This window comes from Anolis sagrei, chromosome 2, assembly GCF_037176765.1.
Source record: "Anolis sagrei isolate rAnoSag1 chromosome 2, rAnoSag1.mat, whole genome shotgun sequence".
NCBI lineage: Eukaryota > Metazoa > Chordata > Lepidosauria > Squamata > Dactyloidae > Anolis > Anolis sagrei.
The window spans coordinates 32,670,894-32,692,109 of record NC_090022.1 but is presented as its reverse complement, the minus strand read 5'-3'; the positions used below and the strand labels follow the sequence as shown (position 1 = coordinate 32,692,109).

The following is a 21,216-nucleotide window of genomic DNA, read 5'->3' as shown; positions in this document are numbered from 1 at the left end:
GGATACAAATGTTCTAAATAAATAAATTATACTGCTTTGAAATTGTGTCCATGATTTTGAAAGATTGTATTCCTGATTTCTACGTGTGGCTGTGAAAGAAGAAAAGCAACTCATACAAAATGTAATTTTGGACTGCTAAAACGACAAATACATGGGTCTAAAGGCGAAATAAGCCTGAACTCTAGATTGTTGTACCGTGGACATATCATAAGAAGACATTAATAATGACTCATTAGAGAAGACAGTGGCTGAATTTACATTGCCCTATAAGGCAGTTTGAATAGCATTATATAGTCAGTGTATTGAACTGCACTATATGGGTCAAACTGCATTATAGGGCAGTGTCGATCCAGGCAGTAATGCATGGGAAAGTAGAAGGCAGTAGGAAAAGAGGAAAACTGCATTAGAGTTGGATATAGCCTCAATGAAGAAAGGAGGCCTTCAATTTGTAAGATCTGAGCAGGTCTGTTGCTTGTAGATTGATTTAGAGATCTCTCATTCATAGGGTTGCCATATGTCATAGCTTACTTGGCAGCAATTAGCAACAAAGCTGTCACTAAGGACATACACATGATACCAGTCACAAAAGTGTGTGTGTGTGTGTGTGTGTGTGTGTCTTTCTTTCTTCATCCATATGACTAAATCGAAGCATGCACCCTTGTTTGTGTAGGCTTATGGCAGACAGGAGGCTGTTGCCAGTCAGCTGTTACTGTGGCACAGCAAAAAGCTAAATGGAATATGAAAGCAATTTAATTTCCTCTTAGGAATTGACTTCCTCACTTAACAACATGGGTAGCTGTTGAAACAGGGGGTGGGCAGATCAATAGATTACTGCTGTTTTGCAGTCAGCAAAGTAATTACATTAAAGTGTAATGGAGGAAACTTTATTTGATGCGGTTTCATGCAGAACACAAGGGGAGTGGGGTGTTTTTTTAAACCCTCGCATCATTGAAATGTTGCAATACTACAAAAAGGAATATTCCATGGCCTGTTTTTCACAGTAACCCTCCTGCACTTAAGGCTATTCATTTTCAAACCAGCTCAACAATTCAGAAGGAAAAATTCTTCTGATGAAAACTGTTTGTAGTTGAAAAAAGGGAAAGAGGTGTTTTCCTTTTTTTAAAAAAGTCTGCTCTTTACAGCATTATCAAAGACATGGGCTATACCAGAAAAAAAATGTAAACTAAAAGGCTCCTAAATTTAAAAAAAGTAAAATATTTATGCACAAACAAAATTTAGTGCACATCTCATGCAAGAGGATTGTTTTCAAAAGCACTAATATGCTCTGGCTGGCATCATGTCGGTTAATCCTCCTAGAGAAGGTAAAGGTAAAGGTTTTCACCGGACATTAAGTCCATGTCCAACTCTGAGAGGTGGTGCTCATCTCCATTTCTACAGCATTGTCTGTACACACCTCCAAGGTCATATGGCTGGCATGGCTGCATGGAGTGCCGTTACCTTCCCGCTGGAGCGGTACCTATTGATCTACTCACATTTGCATGTTTTTGAACTGCTAGGTTGGCAGAAGCTGGAGCTAATAGTGGGAACTCATCCCACCCTCTAGATTCAAACCACTGACCTTTCGGTCAGCAAGTTCAGCAGCTCATTGGTTTAACCCAATGCATCCCCGGGAGCTCCTGTTTTCATGCATTGCTGTAAATCCGGTGTAACTGGAATCTCTGTACATCATTTCATGATGGGAGTCATGGAAAGCAGGATGACTTTTCTTATAGTTATACTTTCATAATATAATCTCTCTCAATTGATGAAATGGAACTTTGTTCCATAAAAAGGGCATTCAAATTATTACAGTTTATCTTGTAGTGACTGGGAATTATTGATTTAATTACCTTGTGCTTCCCAAGCTGCCAGCTGTTATTTCCACTAGCACTAATTATTCCTGGTTTGTAAATTAGTACAAACTACGGACCGTGCTCTGCTGAAAAATGCAATTCTTCTCTATTTAGTCAGCGTTTATTATGACAAGAGTTGATGGTTACAAAGCAAAGGCTCTTGACAGTCTTAATTCACATCACCTACTCACACATATTTCTGAATTCTACCACTATATATTTGAGACACCATCTCCTGCTTTCAGATGGCAGCTTCTAAGCAATTACTATTAATCATTCCTTGAAAATTAAATATATATCTATTTAAATAAATATATTTACCTATTATGACAGAAAATAGGGTTTCCACTGGGATGTTCCTTTTCCTATGCAATGAGTGTTACATAGTAAAGGTAAAGGTTTCCCCTTGACATTAAGTCTAGTCAAGTCCAATTCTGGGGGCTGATGCTTATCTCAATTTCTAAGCTGAAGAGCCAGCATTGTCCGCAGGACCAGCATGACTGCATGGAGTGCCGTTATCTTCCCGCAGAAACGTTACCTATTGATCTACTCACATTTGCATGTTTGCTAACTTCTAGGATGGCAGAAGAATGTTGCATATCAACATGTATATATGTGGGCTTCAGTCCAAAATTGTAAAAATATGAATTGGAATTCTGTACTAAAGTTGCCGCTTTGAAAGAAGACTTGCACGTTCAATGTTAGTTAAGGAGTTTCATAACTCCCATACCCAGTAGATGTTATGTTAGCTGATTGGATCTCTTTTGAGAAAGAAAAAAAATGGGATGATGATGGTTCTGCTAATGATGATGATTGTCAAAGTGCCCAATGCACATGGTGCATTAATATGCATAACACACTGCTGTGCATGACATACTGATGTGTATCATGGACTGATGCTCATTGGACCTAATGTATATTGGGCACTCTCGCCAGTGTCATGACATGTATTTTTGAAAACCATTAACTGGATATCTTTGCACCATTGCTATTTAGTGAAGTGTATGTAAATTACATCAAGTAAAAGCTGATATAATACTCCAGCAGTCATTTTCATGTCAGAATTAAGTGTGCCAATTGGTGCCTATCTTATTCCTTTACCACATTCAGTCAAGATCAGTTGAGTGCTTGATGGAATATCTGAAGGTAAAAACTTGAATATCTCTTATCTGAAATGCTTGGGACCAGAAGTGTTTGGTATTTGAGTGTTTTGTTTTGGGGTTTTTTTTAATGTTTGCATTTACAATGAGATCTTTTGAGATATGGTATCCAAGTCTAAACACAAAAACAATTCGTGTTTCATATACACATTATATACATAGCCTAGAAGTAGTTTTATGCATAATATTTTCAATAATTTTGTTCATGAAACAAAGTTTCTGTAGATTGAACCATCAGAAAGCATAGCTATCACTATCTCAGCCACCCATGTCAGCAATTTTGGATTTTGAAACATTTTGGATTTCTGAATTAAGGATAAAGAACATAATCTGTATTTCAAATAACGTGGATGTCTATAGCAACCACAATCCAAAAACCACCAGAATAATGCTGTTTGTGTGGTGTCAGAAAACATATAAGAAATTATTATTTTACATAATTTTGCAAAATAACTTTTACCTTTTGATAAAAAATAATATTGTTAGCCATAACTATGTGATTAAATAATCTTTCCCCAATTGTTGTATTCTAATCCTGGGAGTAAAGTGGGGTATACTCCACCATAACAACAATAAGAAACAAACCTAAACATAAAATGATAACAATGTACTATTTTACCCTGTTTTTCAGATAAGTAAGCAACAACTCCAGACTGTCAAGGATCGTTTTCAAGCATTCCTGAATGGAGAGACTCAGATTGTTGCAGATGAAGCTTTTATGAATGCTGTCCAAAGTTATTATGAGGTAAGGAAACAAGAACAGATATTCCAAGAATCTGGAGGGAGAAGCTGTCAGAGGAAAATAGTCTCTATCTCTCTATCTATCTCTCCATCTATACATCTATCTCTCTCCTATTTTTATTTCATTTCTGTGGCACTCAATAGCTGATGTTCTTTGAATGGTTACGAGGACATGAGCATAATATATAAGCACAGCATAAGACATAGCATAACAACTTTTAAAAATTAATGCTGCTGCTGCTGAATAAAATCAAAGTACAAACAGCTGTAGTGGAAAGATCTAAAAATACCAACACAGCTTTTAGGAAAGGAAGCATTGAGGACCCTGGGAAAAGAGAAGGATGCCCCAAAGGGCACAGCGTAGGCACCACCTGAACCTGAGAGAGATAAATCTTGCAAAAACAAGGTGCAATCACTGAAAAGGTCTTTTACACACATCTCACCTTTCCTTGGTAACTTAAGATTATCTTAGTTTCTCAGCAGATATAGCAATCGAAAACTATACATGGGGGTATACTTTAATACATTAAATTCAGTTGCCAAGGCTACTTTCACAATTAGAGGTAGAAGATGCTGGGCGGACCATTGATCTGTGTTGTTTAGTATTGCCTACACTAGGGACAGGCCAATTTTGGTGTTCATACCAAATCATGAACCAAAAATGATCCAATTTCATTTCTGTTTTATTTTCAGCTGAGTTTTACATACAGAGCCATAGCCCTTTCTAAGGCAAAGGGATGCTAACCAGAAATGCTGTGGTGCCTAATCCATGGAATTGTTTGTCCAAGGATGTTTATCTAAGGCAGCCATGTTACCTTCTAAGCATAAAAAATAATCACAAATTGGATTGTTGGGGAGGAGGAAGGATATTGTTCAAGCCATTGATAGTTGAATCTCTGGATATAGAATCTATGGATAGGGAGTTATAGTCCCCTACCATTTAATGAGGATGCCTTCCTGTAATTATAATAGTGTTCCCAAAATACTGAACCAAATCAGGCTGCTGTAACCTTTTTGGGCTGTATGGCCATGTTCTAGAAGCATTCTCTCCTGACGTTTCACCTGCATCTATGGCAACTATGAGACCTCACAACCTCTGAGGATGCTTGCCATAGATGCAGACGAAACATCAGGGGTGAATGCTTCTGGAACATGACCATACAACCCAAAAAAAACTTACAGCGACCCAGAGATTCCAGCCATGAAAACCTTCAACAATACACTGAACCAAATCCTTTCCTTCCTCTAATATTAACCACTTGTGGTAATTGTCTCATTCCACCAAATGGCAGGAAACCTCCAGAATTCATCAAATGCATCCTTAATCTATTTTTTTGAACAACTTTCTAGTATGTGTAGTTGAAAGCTTTCATGGCCAGAGTTACTGGATTGCTGTGAGTTTTCCAGACTGTATGGCCATGTTCCAGAAGCATTCTCTCCTTAACCACATCTATGGGAGGCATACTCAGAGTTTGAGGTGTCTGTTGGAAACCAGGCAAGTGAGGTTTATATATCTGTGGAATGCCCAGGGTGGAAGAAAGAACACTTTTCTTCTTGAGACAAGTTTGAATGTTGCAAATGGCCACCTTGATTAGCATTTAATGGTATTGCAGCTTCAAAACCTGCCTGCTTGCTGCCTGGGGGGTCCATTGTTGGGAGGCGTTACCTGGCCCTGATCAATTCATTTCTGGAATTCCCCTTCTTTTTTTAGTATTGCTCTTTATTTACTGTCCTGATTTTAGAGTTTTTTATACTGGTAGCCAGATTTTATTCATTTTCATGGTTCCTCCTTTCTTTTGAAATTGTCCACATGCTTGTGGATTTTAATGGCTTCTCTGTGTAGCCTGACATGGTAGTTGTTAGAGTGGTCAAGAATTTCTGTATTCTCAAATAATATGCTGTGTCCAGGTTAGTTCATCAGGTGCTCTACTATGGCTGACTTCTCTGGTTGAATTAGTCTGCAGTGCCTCTCATGTTCCTTGTTTCATATTTGGGCAATGCTGCATTTGGTGGTTTCTATGTAAGACTTGTCCACAGCTGCATAGTAAATGGTAAACTCCTGCAGAGGTAAGAGGATCTCTCTTGTCCTTTGCTGAATGTAGCATTTGTTGGATTTTCTTAGTGGGTCTGAATTATTAGTTGGTTGGAAAGTGCTTTGTTGATCTCTTAGACTGTTCTTCAAAAACTTCTGTTCATCGAGAGATGCTCACAGTTAATTATGAGATCATTGTTTCCTTTTTTCCTGTGTGACCTCTTTATAGTCTAGTGGCAGAATTATTGATTAGGATTCCAGTTAATAGAACAAAATGGTACAGTGTTGTCTAGTTGGTTAATCTAAAACCATTATCCTCTACAGACTTTTTGAAATTGTTACTTTCCTTATTTTTTTTTTTTACAAAAAGCTTTAGAGTATGTAGCTCTTAGGTATCTGTTAATGGTAATCTGATAATGAAACTGCTTTCCATCTTATTGACTAGATAAGGAAGGATTCTTGCAGTTCAGTTCAGTAAACAGAAATTATAGTGTAGTTTATTGCAGTGGCAGAGAATATGAAGTGGAAGTCCCTAAAACAAATTGCACACTATCCATCATTCATTATGTATATACAAAAATTTATTTTTTATTTATCATGTCAGAAGCAAATTGAGAATACATTTATTTATTTATTTATTTATTTATTTATATTGTATCAGAAGGGAACCTCAGGAACAGTTGTACTGTATTTAAAAAACACAAAGTTTAAAAAACTTGGCATTATACTAAATGTCCTTTGACCAGTAACTGGCCACTTGTAGTTCATCTGCTGTTGCTATAAGAAGGTTCTCCACTGTGCGTGTGGTAGGGCTCAGACCACATTGTAGTAAGAGGTCTGTGGTTTGCTCTTCTCCACACTCGCATGTTGTGGACTCCACTTTGTGCTCCCATTTTTTAAGGTTGGCTCTGCATCTCATGGTGCCAGAGCACAATCTGTTCAGCACCTTCCAAGTTGCTCAGTCTTCTGTGTGCCCAGGGGGAGTTCTAATCTGATATTAGCCAGATGAGGTTCCAGGTTTTAGCCTGCCACTTTTGAACTCTCACTTGTTGAGGTGTTCCTGCGAGTATCTCTGTAGATCTTAGAAAAAAAATTCTTGATTTAAGGCGTTGGTGGGCTGGCCGATATCCAAACAGGGGGTGGGCTGGAGATGTCACTACCTTGGTTCTTTCATTATTGGCTGCTACTTCCTGGTGGATGTCAGGTGGTGCAATACTGGCTAAACAGTATAATTTCTCCAGCGTAGGGCATAGACATCCTGTGATAATGTGGCATGTCTCATTAAGAGCCATACCCACTTTTTGCTTGATATTCAAGCAGTGCTTCTTGTAGGTCAGAACATAGTCCATAGTAATTCCCAGGTATTTGGGTGTGCTGCAATGCTCCAGTGGAATTCCTTCCAAATCCCAAAGTAGGATATACTTCCAAACAAGTATACCTTTTTTAAAAAACTGAAATCTGAAGAAGTTCCTTTTCTGTTTAGGATAACAGAGGCTCAACTTGAGTTTGTTTTAATCTTTTGTCAGCTGTGATGTGTCCAGTCATTGGGAGAGAAGTGGGATATAAATGAAGTGTTAACAGTAGTAGTAGTAGTAATAATAATAATAATAATAATAATAACAATAATAATAATATAAACAACACTAGCAGTAGTAATAGTAATAATATAACAGCTTCAGCCCAACTGGACTGTGCTCTGTTGCCATTGTCTGTCCCCTCTTTCTCCCTTCTTTCTCCGTGATCAACTGAGTGCCTTGGCTGATGTCAGCACAGAGTGGTCGGTCACAATAGACAAGAGCTCTCCAAGAGCTCTGTTGCCAACTGGCAGTGGTGACATAGTTCTGATCCACTCATCTTTCCTGAGGCAGCAGCCTATGTGGACAATGAACCACTCCACATTGCACTGAATCCTGCTGTTCTCGCTGTTTCCAAACTGTCAGAAACTCCAGATTTTCAGCCAAGCTCTGGAGTATCCTTCAACTTCTTTTAAAACAGGGATAAATTAGATTAACTCGTGATAAGGATCAGAAGTTCTCAAACTTTGTAAGGACAGCATGGAGCAATTAATACTAGGCTCATGTAGACTAGCCCTTAATTAGGTGTAGGGAAATACACATCATCTTTTCCTCACTAGTTAAATTATTTTCTGTCATTTTCTCATTTTGAAGGTCATAATGTTCAATTATGAAACATAATTTTCCATTATATAATATCATTGTTAAAAGAATCAATATTTTGGCAGCTAATTAAATTTTGCAAAAAACCCGTCTTCTGTACACTAATTAATTAGCGGCACTGTTCATCACAGCATCCATAACTGTTTACAATTTGACAAATAACTCACTTGACATCATCATATACTAATTTGGTTCACATCATTAGAAAGAAGTAGGGGAAAAAACCCAAACGTGTTTAGGTATATAACACTCCATTAACACTTTGTCTTGCAGATTTATACCCACCTATCTTCTTTTATGACAACTTGAAGGCTACAGATAGGGAATGTTTGCTTCTTTAATGCTGTTTATGAACAGATGAAGGTGCCTCATGCTGTGATGCAGAATTTGTTAAATTATTTTAATCCCCCCTAACATATTGCATCTTTTTAAAGGAATGCATTTATTGATTTGAGTGTTTTACATTTCTAATTTTACTAATCAAAATTCAGGGTTAGTTGTGTTGATCATAAGAAAATGCCAAAGTTCATATTGCCGCAATACATTTATGAGGCCAATTAAAAGGCCATGAGATTCTCTGTACAAGCTTTCAAAACCATGCATTACTTGATTTGATAAAAATTGATTTTAAAAAGCATGTAGAGTTAGGTGAGTGATGAAATAATCTCCATACTGTCCTGGAATGGCATAGAAGAAGGGCCTACCGATTAACTGAGTTTCCCTTTAATGGTCCTGAGCTCACTGAAAACAACAAAGAGAAACAAAATTTAATCCTTCATTTCAAAATGCAAAGAAAAATCCCAGTTGGAAATAACTTCTCTCTGCCCAGTGCAAAACTCTCACTCCTTTGTAAAAAGAAAGCAGAGCTTCAGGCTATCTCATCATCATCATCATTATCATCAATCATCAATCATCTTACCTGCTTCTCCTTGCAGCATATTTAAAACACTTCAGCTCAGGAACGACTTGAGAACCTGCAAGTTGCTTCTGATGTGAGAGAATTGGCAGTCTGCAAAGACATTGCCCAGGGGATGCCTGGATGTTTTGATGTGTTACCATCCTTGTGGGAGGCTTCTCTCATGTCCCCGCATGTTGAGCTGGAGCTGATACAGGGAGCTCATCTGCGCTCTCCTCGGATTCGAACCTGTGACCTGTTGGTCTTCAGTCCTGCCAGTACAAGGGTTTATGTAAAATACATATATTAAAATGTATTTTTAAGAAATACATATATTAAAATACACAGAACAAAGCAATACACACAGGACATGAGTTTAAAATTCACGATTAAACATTGACTAGATAGGTCTTGCAGAAGAGATGTGTTTTAAATTCTGACAGCTGATTTAACTGTTGGATATCTTCCAGATGTCTTGGGGCAGCTGATGAAAAGGTGCTCTGGATGACGGTCACCAGTTGGTTTCTGGAAGGTTGGATTAGCTGCCTCCCAGAGGACCTAAGTGTCTGGGGCAGAGGAGGCCAGGGAGTAGTTTCAAGATGTGGATTATGTCACTACAAAATAGAAAGGGAACGGTGTTAAGATGGTTCCCTCCCCTTTCCCCCACTCTGCCTGATGAAGTTCTTGGTCTCTTTCTCCCTCCCACCCTCCATTGCTTTCCAAAATCCATGTTTTTCTTTCATATTCTTTTTTCTTCTTTCCCAATCCACTAGCCCAGTTGTCTGATCAAAAAGTCCTGTATTTCTGCTTGCTTCCTCCCTTCTGTCTTTTCAAAGTTATCACTCAGAATAATGTGTCCAACAACATCACTATATCATGGACTCTGTAACAGATTAGAAAAAAACTCCCCACTCCTAGGGATAAAATTGGATGGCCAAGATTTCTATGTCATTGAGCCTCTTCAGGAACAATCATTTTGAAAGTGTACTAAATCATCAAGTACTAAGAATGAGAAAAACAACAATATCTATTGAGCCCAACCAGGAATAATAAAAGCTGCTTGCTGTCGATTCTGTGTGTGCTTACTTGGGCGTATATTACACTGAACACATGGAGAGAAATTCTAAGGAGAAATTGTGCTTATAAAGTTCTTCCTGTTTAAGGTTGTTTTAACCACAGTGGCTGGATAAAGTAATTTGCCCTCCACCTACAATTAGGCAAAATTCAGAACAACCTGCTTGCCAGTGTTGAATCTGTCCTCTTTCCACACACATACACCATAAATAAAAATTGTTCCAGAACCTCTTCATGTGATACATTTCCTTCTAGTCTGATACTATTTCTGAGGAAATAATCCAGTCTATTTTAATGAAGAGATAATGTTGCCCACACTAACAAATTCTAATTACCTAATTCACTAAAGCAGATTTTTAACATCAGTGTTAATTGGGAAATCTACAAAGGTGAAATCATTGTGATGAATTGGTGGATTAATGACTTAATGAGTTGATTTCATGCTCTGGTCTGTGAGATCCAGACCTTCCCTAAACAGGATAGTTTCTGGCCTAAATGATCAGAACCACCAAAGATCCCCTTGTTACACTGGTAACCTGCTGTCTGGAGATATCTCTGTGCAGTTAGGTGCCAAGTTACTCACCTGTGTGACTGAGCCTCAAATAGTATTCTTAACACACTAAAATTCCTTTGCTCAATTGCAGGAATTGTAGAGCTTGTTCTTATCCCTTTGCAAGTATGTGGTCCTGCTTGTTCATAAATAACAATCTGTATGTATTTGTCTGGAGCGTTTGGAAGCTACAGTCTTTTAGACCAGAGCTTCTTAAACCTTTTTCACTCATGACCCTTTCTGTCTGTGATTTTTTTTCATGGCACCTTTCCTCCTAAGACATCTTTACATGACCCGGGTATATAGGCACATAAAACAGGTATAAAAAAATCAAATATTTACTGAAAATAAATCTGGATTTGCAAGACTAGCTAAACAGGCTGATTTTCTTTTTTATGAAGTACAGCTGAAGCAATTTCTGCAGAGTCTGTTGTAAACATTGCATTCTGTTGCTAACAGATTTGTATAAATGAGTGGCATTCAGAAGTTTTTTTTACTGTTGCTAAATTTTTGTGACCCCAACATTGAGCTCAGGAGACCCACAGTTTAAGAAGCAATATTGTAGGCCACTTAATCACATTAGTTAAATTCCACTGAGTCCCATAGTTCAAATCTGGTTTAAATCCAGTAACTCACTGTGTTCATCACATTAGTTTTGTTTCAAGTTTAGGGTACAGCATTCTTTGCGTATTTTAAGCATGGGAGGCAGCATTCTTTTCCAACATTTCTGGAGGTGATGTGGAATTGGATTATTTGAAATGATCCGGATGTTTTGCCAAATCTGTGATGTGATGGCATTTGTTGCTCTCATTCCTTCCTTCAGCAATATGTAGTGTTTGGACAGACTGAGCATGCTAAGAACTTCTCAGATCTCACTTAGAATCTTGTGTTAGTAGGGATTTCAAAAAGAGGAGATTTTTTTCTCAACAATGAGCAAGGAGAGGGATGGTGGGTGGGGCCAAATCTCTGCAGTTTGAAGGCAACTGCAGTGAAAGAATACGGAAAGAAAACTGAGACATTGAACGGTGTGATGAAGGTAGGGAAAACATCTGTTTCATTATAAAATGGAGTATGACTGAGCTCTTCCCTGCCAGACACTTCTCTACCTCAATGTGATGATGTCCCAGGTCTTTCACCAAAACTCTCCAGTTACCCATTCATTGGCTGGGAAACAAAAAAGACATCATACTGTTTAGAAAATTTACTAATTGTGGCCCATCTCCCTCCTTCCCCAATCTTTGCAAGAAAAGTGAGAATCCCAGTGCTTCCTTTGTTCTCTTGTAATTGGTTGCTCCTTCTTTTTTTAATGGAAGTAAGCATCTCCTCCCCAAAACCCACTAGAACGCAACAATCTCTGAGTGCTTTCCCAGTGTGGTTTTCAATCACTCGGTGTAGTGCATAAGCTTGCTATATCCTCAGTTCATCCTTGAGTTCTTTAATTATTGAGCATTTGCAGATACACCCCTCTGCGTGCCCAGCTTCTTTCCAGTGTGCTGCATTCACGTCCTCCTTGGCATCATTAATAAAACAATGCTCCACTCCCTCCAGGATGCTAGAACTTCTTCCTTTTCTATTAAATAAAGACAAATACATCCCCCACGTTTGTCTCCATGCCTTACCTTCCAGGGTTCCTCTTTTGTCTGATAGGATTGTATTACAGCACTGACCCCTTCTTCCTTTCTTTCTTCCCTGGTACTTTAGTTTGCTTCATCCTCTCCTGTGGAGCTGCTTTGTTCTAGATTCTTTGATTTGACTCTGAATGCATTTCAGAGGTAAAAAAAACCCCTCCAAAACAGTGGGGGAAATGGCAGGGGAGAATCAAACCAAACTGGACCTTTTCATCACCTGCTGTGGCAGCACATGTTGTAATCTTTGTGGATACTACGCATTTTGCCAAATCATACGGAATCTAGGAGGATTGCTGCTGGGTTTAAATTTTCAGCATCCTTGTACTCTTTACAAATATAGAGGTCAAAGAAGGGGTGAAGCTTAGGCTATGCTTAGTTTTGTTTGTTTATTTTACTACAAATACCAAACGTAGATAGGAGCAAAATAGTTTGAGAATAGTTCTAGTTCAGGAAAAGCGCAATATCCAGGTGTTGCCCTTCAAATAAAAATCTGACTCACCAAATTAAATTTTCCTTGAGTCTCCAAAATTCTATCATTGTAAAGGGTGAGGCATTGAAAATGTTTTTATGCTTTGAATTTTTATATTTCCTTTATTTGAATTTCCTTGATAATGGTGCTTGCTCCTTTATTTTGGATATCTGACTTCTATTTCTAAGTGCTCAGCTGGAGTTTTTAATTACTGTAATGGTAGAAATTTGAAGACTAAAAGAAAACGTAATTAATAGGGCATAATTCTTATTTGGGGAGCAATGCATTCATTTTGCCTCTCTATCACTATCCCAATGAACCACGGGTGCATCTGCTCCATTGAATGAATGCAGTTTGATACCACCTTAACTGCCATGGCTCAATGATATGGATTACTGAGCGCTATAATTTTATTAGATATTTAGTCTTTTCTGCCAAATAGTGCTTGTGCCTCACCAAACTACAGCTCCCATGATTCCTTAGCATCGAGCCATGGCAGGTTTCAAGCTGCATTAATTCCCCACTGAAGATGCAGGTTTAGAGGACCGGTAGCCGAGGACAGTACAGGGGGATGTCAAAAATATATATTATATATTACGTGTTACATTTTTCTTTGCTGCCACCAATTTACTATTAAGGGGGGTTTTTTTTGCTGCCACCATTTATTAATCCATAAGCCGCCTCCTTGCTAGGATGTTCAAGAAGACACACAAACTTTTCAGGTGAAATAAAAACAAGATTATGATGTTAATTTTGTTCTTTAATAGCAAAGATGTGTAGTGGTTTCAATAAACTGTCAGGTTTTATTTTTACAGAGAATGATTTTATGACATGTGTTCCCTGAAAACTATGGCCTCACACAGGAATACAAACAGGTTGTTTGAACCTTTTGAGTCCTCTTTCCCTGAGGTTTTAACACCAGCACTCTAAACTATAGAGACTCATTATAGTTCTTAACCCTTCTTCCCTGAAGACTTTTAACAATTTTCCTCCAAGAGGTATCTTTCTAATAACAGTTCACAAAACAATTCCTTCCTTCTTTCCACTTCAAATCTTTCAAAACGAACTCCCTCTTCAAATTTCAGACACTATCTGACTAAACTCTAGCTCCGCCAATCTCTAGTTGCTCAGCAATTCCCTCCGACTTCATCAGCCAGTCAGACGGCACTTCCAGCTTTGAATCTGCCTGAACACTCCTCCCCACTGCTCTCCTTAGCTTTTCCAAGCCAGGCCTGTTACTGCCTGTACACCAACCTTGTAAGGTAGGCTAATCCACTAATCAGTTACACAGCTTTTTCTTCACCCTATCTAAATGAGTCAAATAAGTTCAGTTCATAATACAAAGTGATACCATGTTTACCAGAGTGAATATAGCTTAATGTTCAGACACAACTTAATGTGTGATTGTGGCTTACTAAAGTACCAATAGTTATGTCCACTCCATGGTCAGATGTACAGTTCTTAGTCTACTGGTTCATGTGCAAATGCCAGTGTCCACAATTGGCAGCAGTATGGTGCTCTTTCCTCAATGGATATCTCCAAAGGCTTCCAATGTCTATATGCGTGATCCTCACCCTCTGGTGTCAGAGGTCCTGCCTTCAAGGAGGAAGATGTGTCATGTTTTATTTCCCTTGTGAAAATGGTGCTATCTTCAGGGTGGACATTTTTCTTTCATCTCATTTAGTTGTTTTTTTTCATACCTTTGCTGGAACAAGGTCACTCTTGACAGGTGGCTACTGGAGAGAGAGAAAATGTCATTCCCCCCCCTCCCCCAGTCTTCCAAGTGGCTGTCATAGTGTCAAACGCCTTTCATCCCCAGCATCTGACCTCTGCTTTGTACTCCATGTGCCTGCGTGGAGTGATAAAAGGGGACCCTCAGAATAGCATGAAATACAGATTGCCTTTCTCACACCAGACTCTGCTGAGTAACAGGGTTCTGAACTGTAGCTCGTTTGGAAATAGATTCCTGTCACTCACTGCAATCTTCTTTTTTAATTAAATATTGCCAGAATGCTCCTTGCTGTGGTCACAAAATATTGGAAAGGATGTTACACTGCATAGTGGAAGATCTAATCCTCCCTCAACTCATAATTATACCAGGTCAGCTGTGTCCTTTCTTATGTCCTTCTGTACTTTACATTGTTTCTGCTAGGTACAAGGACAGTATAGTAAAATAGTACTGCTGCTGCTATTGCTAATTATTATTATTATTATTATTATTATTATTATTATTATTATTATTAATTACCAACCTCTCATTGCAGCTCAAATCAGGGTACAACAAGGTTTAAAATAGGGCTATAAAACACAGCACTATTAAAATACATATAACAAAATACACACAAGGGCACATCAATAAAATGTGGGTTACAATTCACAAGTTAAAAGCAATTGGGTAGGCCTGGCAGAAGAGATAGGTCTTCAGATGGGTTTTAAATTCCAACAACTCGTTTCGCTGTCGAATCTCTTCTGGCAGGTCACCCCACAGTCTTCGGGTTGCTGAGGAAAGGTTCTCTGGGTGATGGCTGCCAGTTGGGTTCTGGCTGGCCGGCTTGCTGAAGTAGCTGCCTTCCAGATGAGCAAGATGGTTATCCAAAATGTTAAACAGAGGCTTTTAAACAGAGGCTGGATGGCCATCTGTTGGGCATGCTTTGAATGCAATTTTCCTGTTTCTTGGCAGGGGGTTGGACTGGATGGTCCATGAGGTCTCTTCCAACTCTATGATTCTATGATTCTATGTAGAATATATCATTGGAGTTCCACTTTTAAAAAGTGCCTGTTCTGAATGTAAGGCAAATGCAACTTAAGAACAAATCCACAGAACCTATCTTTTTTGTAACTTGGGGACTGCCTGTATATGTATCTATGATTCTAGATGTGGTTTACACCTTTCCGTGAACTGAAACATTTCTATTATCAGAAAGTTTTTATGTTAGAAAGGTCCCAGAGAGAAATAGAAAAGATCAGCACAACTTGAATCTGATTATGTTCTGACTTTTATCGAATTCTAGCTTAATCTTAAAATGTCATACCATTTCATGAAGGTTACCAAAATCCTAATTAGAAAAAAAGGAAAACATTTGCACCATACAGCTTCCATTTTAAGCTGCTTCATGAAATTTTGCTATGATCATGATGGTTAGACAGTGCCACATAAGGGAATGGCAGTTGTAGGGAAGTACATGGTAATTCAATGAGACATGCTTCCAGCTCTTTCACAACCAGAATGCCCCCAAATAACAAAGTATGACAGACTCGAGGTGCAATTCATGCAGCTTGACACCACTTCAAATGATATGGCTCAATGCTGTGGAATCCTCGGATTTGTAGTTTGTTTAAACACCTACACTCTTTGGCAGTGAAGGCTAAAGACTTTGTAAAATTAAACCATCATAATTCTATTAAATTGAGCCATGGCAGTTAAAGTGGTATCAAACTCCGACAATTCTAGAACGTGGGTGCACCCATTGCCTGTCTCAGGCTGATGGAAACTAGAGTCCAGCAACCTACAGAGGAGCAGAACACCCTTAGCTTGCCATACAGGACCTTAACACATGAGGTATGGACTCTGTCCTAGGATGTTTCCTGAATGGAGCCAGGATGGAGCCCAACAGAGCCCATCACATGACGCAGAGCTACTTTTGGCAGGGCTCTATCCTGGAAGTGTCCTAGGACAGAGCCCTGAGAACAACGGGGCCTTCCTGTGTTTTCATAAGGTAAGTCATGAAAAGCGCACGTGGGGGGGGGGGGGGGGAGCTGGGCAGCAATAGTTTCCCCCGTGGGATGGGGAAGGAGCTGATATGGGGTGATGGTTTCCCCCGCTGCCCACTAGATTTGCCCTGCTGCCCATGGATGCCAGTGCTTTTTCCCAGCTATGTGATGAGATCTACAGTGCTGGCCACTTCTGGGTCCTCAATTGATGTTCCTTATAAGACTTTAGGGCTTCCAGGTCTTTCACAACCAGGATGCTCCCAAATAACCTACAGGGATCAAGAAATGTTTTTTTTTTTGTTTGTTTCTCCTTTACTGGCAGGTGTTTCTGAAAAGTGATCGTGTTGCCAGGATGGTGCAAAGTGGTGGGTTCTCAGCCAACGACTCTCGGGAAGTCTTTAAGAAACATATTGAAAAGAGGGTCCGTAGCCTTCCTGAGATTGATGGGCTCAGCAAGGAGACTGTCTTGAGCTCCTGGATGGCAAAATTTGATGCAATATATCGGGGTGAAGAGGATCCACGCAAAGCACAAGCCAGAATGACAGCCAGCGCTGCTTCAGAGCTCATTCTCAGCAAGGAGCAGCTGTACGAGATGTTCCAAAACATCCTGGGAATCAAGAAATTTGAACATCAGCTTCTGTATAATGCATGTCAGGTAAGGTTCCATGTTGCCCAATGGTTTGATTGTATATTTCTCTTCTTGTTATGTTATGTTCATGTCATCTAGGGTGACTTCTACCAGAAGTTGGCCATAATGTCATCATGGAAATCCTGGGCATTCCTAGATAAGTGTTCACTCAGGTTTCTAAAAAGCACTTTTATTGGTGATTTTTCCACTTTTCCAAGGGTTCCCCTAATCCTCACAAAAGTGGAGGGTCTACTGTATAACCTTAAATGCTTGATTTTTTAAGGTATAAATACTGAAAAACTGTCTCATGACAACATTGTTTTAAGATGTGGAATGGGATGATGTACAGTGAATGAGTAAATGAAAGCATTCCACAACATATTCAGTAATAGCTATGTTCACCCTTTTTTTACATTTTGAACTCAGTTTGAAAACTAGTTCATCTTGCTGAACAAAAGATAACATGGATACATCTTATTCATGCTGAATTTCTAATTTAATATATCAGAGCTTTCTGCCCTAGATTTTACTTAATCTTCCAGGTGGTCTTAAAGGCTGTATAGATATTGCCAAGCAGAACAAAAGTGCTAGCTGTGTGAGAGAGATTTTATTTGAGAAATAGGAAAATAAGACTGCAAGAATGCAACTTTTACAGAATAGTTGAGATGTCTTTCAGTTGTGGAAATTCACTAATGCATTCCCATGTGCTTTCATTGACATGTCTTTCAGTAGGAAGATATTGAAGGTTACCAGTTACATGAGATTTCATCAGCTCTGATTTTGTCATTGACTAGTCTGTTTGTTCTTCTCAGTCAGCATAAAGAACAGGATATCCTCCCCACTAATACCAAACAACTCAGGCTGTTTGAGGAACAGTTATTGTATAACTGTTTCCATAATTAAATTCAGTCTTGTAGCGGAAACGTTCATGGGCTAGAATAGAGTTGTCCCTGCAAACCTTTGCCAGTTTGTTTTGGGGTGCCTAGCAAAATCCATTCTTGATTTTGTTCCATAATGTGGACTTGGAAACACAACAGCATCTCTGGAAACTATTCCCTTGATTGTGACATCAACAGTGTGCAATGCAACTATGGCTGGCATTGTATAGCCTACAGTAAACAAGAAGTCAAGTGCAAGGTCAGTAAGGCAACAGTGGTGGATACACAGAAGTCTGAGAAGGTGAGGCTTGGGGAGTTTCAGGCATTAAGTAGTCCTTTAGTTTTGACTTGGAACAGATCAAAGTAGCTTTATGATGAAAGCTGAAGAGAAGAGAAAGGAGAAGAGAAAGGCCTTTCAGGGTATAGAGAAAACTCTGGCAATGTAAGGAGAAACTAAAGGGCAACTCAATAGAAAGAAATGCTGCTCCTTTTCTATGCATTGATGTTTCTCTTCAAGATAACTTCTGGAACTGGGACAACTACACCTGCGCACAAACTTACTATTGCATAAAGTCCTTGTGCTCATTGTTTGAGTCTGTATTTGAAGCCCTGTCAATATGCTAATTTCTAGTTGAGCTCATTTAACCTAGAATTAATGGGTTTGTTGTGGTATTTTTTCCAGTTGTTGATGTTGGCATTGGTTGGAGGTCAAGCTGTTGCTGGAACTACTTCCTGTATATCTGGTCTCACTGTACTTGGTGCTCAATCTGAGTTATAAGAGACTCATGAGAAGGCATTAAAAATTATGTGTGGTTTGTATAGTTTATGGTTTAGTGAAATATCCAGTAGCTTACATGTCTTCATTCTCCCTTTGCCCTTACTCTCTATGTAACGAAAGGGAGTATCTTGGGCTGCATACATTGAATAATATAGAATCATAGAATAGAATATAGGATAATTCAAGGTCCAATGTTATTCTAAGCTATCGTGAGGTACATAGAAACATACTTTATGTAGCATGGATTGGATAAAATTATTTCTTTTAAAAGGGAATATATAAAATCCAATTAATAAGTACGTCCGTCAGTCAGTCATTGAGTTTTTCAGTCCTGTTCAATAGAGTAGACCTATCAGCAACATTTAGCTCTATTGCCAACTATTGAGGTGCCAATAGCAGCTAATCAGAAATGCCTTATATGTGGTAACCTTCTCCTCCTCTCAAGGGCAGGGGGCAGGAAGCAAACTTTGCATATACTAAGGTGACTAGTAACAATTTTGATGCAGCACTTTTAATCCTTCTAATAGTTTCCTGTTCCTTTTTTATACTTGGATGTTTACAGACTCTTTTTTTATCCTCCAAATCCATAACAGTGTGTTTCGTTTTTCCAGCAAATTCAGTGATTTTGTACTTGGCCTCTCAGATTTGCATATTCATTTCCAGGAGACGGAGATTATTTTTGTTTCATGAATAGATTAATTTTCCTGGCCTTTTTCATCTCCCTCCTTTTCAAAGTCAAAAATGAGAGAAATATCCCACAGTTCAAAAGAACATAGTGGGCATTTTGGTTCTGATTAATAACTGCTGCCCAGCCAAGGAGAGAATCAAGGATAGAATTAGGGAAATGAAGTGACAGGCAGGTCACATCAAAGAGGTTTCTAATTCTGGGTATTCACCATCCGGACTGAATTCTGTGGGCAGCCAGGGGGAACTAATCACTCATCTCGGTTTCTCTCTGCTTGTCCTTTATCCAGTTTTTAGTGCAATCATTCTATTCCTCCAGCAGTTTTGGATTTTTTTAAAAAAAAACACACACATTAAAACCTACATATGTATGTTCTAGTAATATAAGTATTTCATAAATGTATTTTACTAATATACATGGCTTGTGCCAACTTTGCCCAAATATATACATTTGTTGCCATCAAAAAATCTAAAAGTAACTGCAGTCTTATTTAGGAAAGACCAGCTTGATACATTCTTGTTGAGATATGAATCAAAAGAGAAAACAGATACCACTATATTTCAAACATGAAAGGTCAATATATTGTTTGCTTACCTGTTATATTCAAATTTCTCCAGATCGCTAACTGTGGTGGGTGCGTACCCTGTAGAATTAATGCACTTTAACACCACTGAAACTGCCATGGCTCAATGCTGCAGAATTAATTGAGTTGCTGTTTTACAAGTTCTTTAGCTTTCTCTAGCCAAGAATGCAGGTGCCTCATCAAACTACAACTCCCAAGAATCCATAGCATTGAGCCATGGCAGTTAAAGTGCTGTCAAAATGCAGTAATTCTATAGTAGATTCATCCTGACTTACTTTCTAATCATGTTACAGATATTTATTATAATAAATACAGAAATTACAACAGGATTCTGCTGCCTATAGATTTGGAAGCAGAAGGATTAGAGGAAGAACATAGATTCCAGATAACATCAGTGTTAAGGTCTGCATGTCCTCAGAGGAACTGAAATTGGCCAGCATATTCCTTCTCAGTAGGTACCATCTGGCCAAACTGACTGCATTGCTTTGCAGATCAGTCTACATTTCAGGGTTTGTTACAAGCAGGAATTTGCTGTCTATTGTGATGGTGGAAATAGTTGAGTTCAGGGGTGCACAGTCCTGGGAAACCACTTTCTGCCCCTGAGGTCCTCAGCGGAGGGTAGAAGTTCATTTTTAGTTTTGAAGAAGGAGAAACTGATACCCTTTGGTGCTAACCAGTGCAAGAGATTTCTGAAACCTATTTAGGAAGCGAGTAGCTGCTTTGAGAGGCTTCCAAAAGAGGAGGTTCATCCTTTTTTAACTAGACAAAGGATGCTCCAGGGAAGCTAGAGCAAGAAAGGCTACAAAAATAGTTTTGCAGAGCTATATGTGGCCTCACAAGTACACTCTGCCCACCCCAGTTTTAATGGCAGAGACTTTGAAAAGTCACTTCTGGAGTAGACAGTGCTGAACTAGTTAGATACAGGGTGCATTACATTATAGAATGAATCCAGTTCAACACGACTTTGGCTGACATGGCTCAATGCTATGGAATCCTGGGATTTGTAGTTTGCTGAGGCACCAGCACTCTTTGTCAGAGAAGACTAAAGATCAGGCAAACCTATAACTCCCGTGATTCCATAGCATTGAGCCATGGCAGTTAAAGTGGTGTCACATTGCATTCATTCTACTGTGCAGATGCATGCATAGTTTGACCTAATATAATGTAGTTTCCTATGTTTGCTCTTTCCCCCAGGGGCCATCCAGTTCAACTCCCTTCTGCCATGCAGGAAAAGCACAATCAAAGCACCACCTGATTGGTGGTGGTGGGGGGGGGGGGAGAGGTAGGGTTTTGGAAGCAAAGAAGTTGAGGGGAAACTGATCTGGATGGTGAGGGGAATAGGCTTTTGGAGGCTGGGGAGAAGGAGGAGCAAGA

The 21,216-nt window shown here is 39.1% G+C and overlaps 1 protein-coding gene across 13 annotated transcripts in view; it reads left to right on the top strand.

Moving 5' to 3' along the window:
- Positions 1–21,216, top strand: part of CADPS (calcium dependent secretion activator) — a 437,940-nt gene that overhangs the window by 87,672 nt on the left and 329,052 nt on the right. For all 13 annotated transcript variants that reach the window (XM_067463444.1, XM_067463445.1, XM_060766448.2 and 10 more), the window contains exons 2-3: positions 3,645–3,758; positions 16,613–16,945. In XM_067463444.1, the coding sequence (XP_067319545.1) occupies positions 3,645–3,758; positions 16,613–16,945 (447 nt within the window). The remainder of the gene's footprint in view (positions 1–3,644; positions 3,759–16,612; positions 16,946–21,216) is intronic.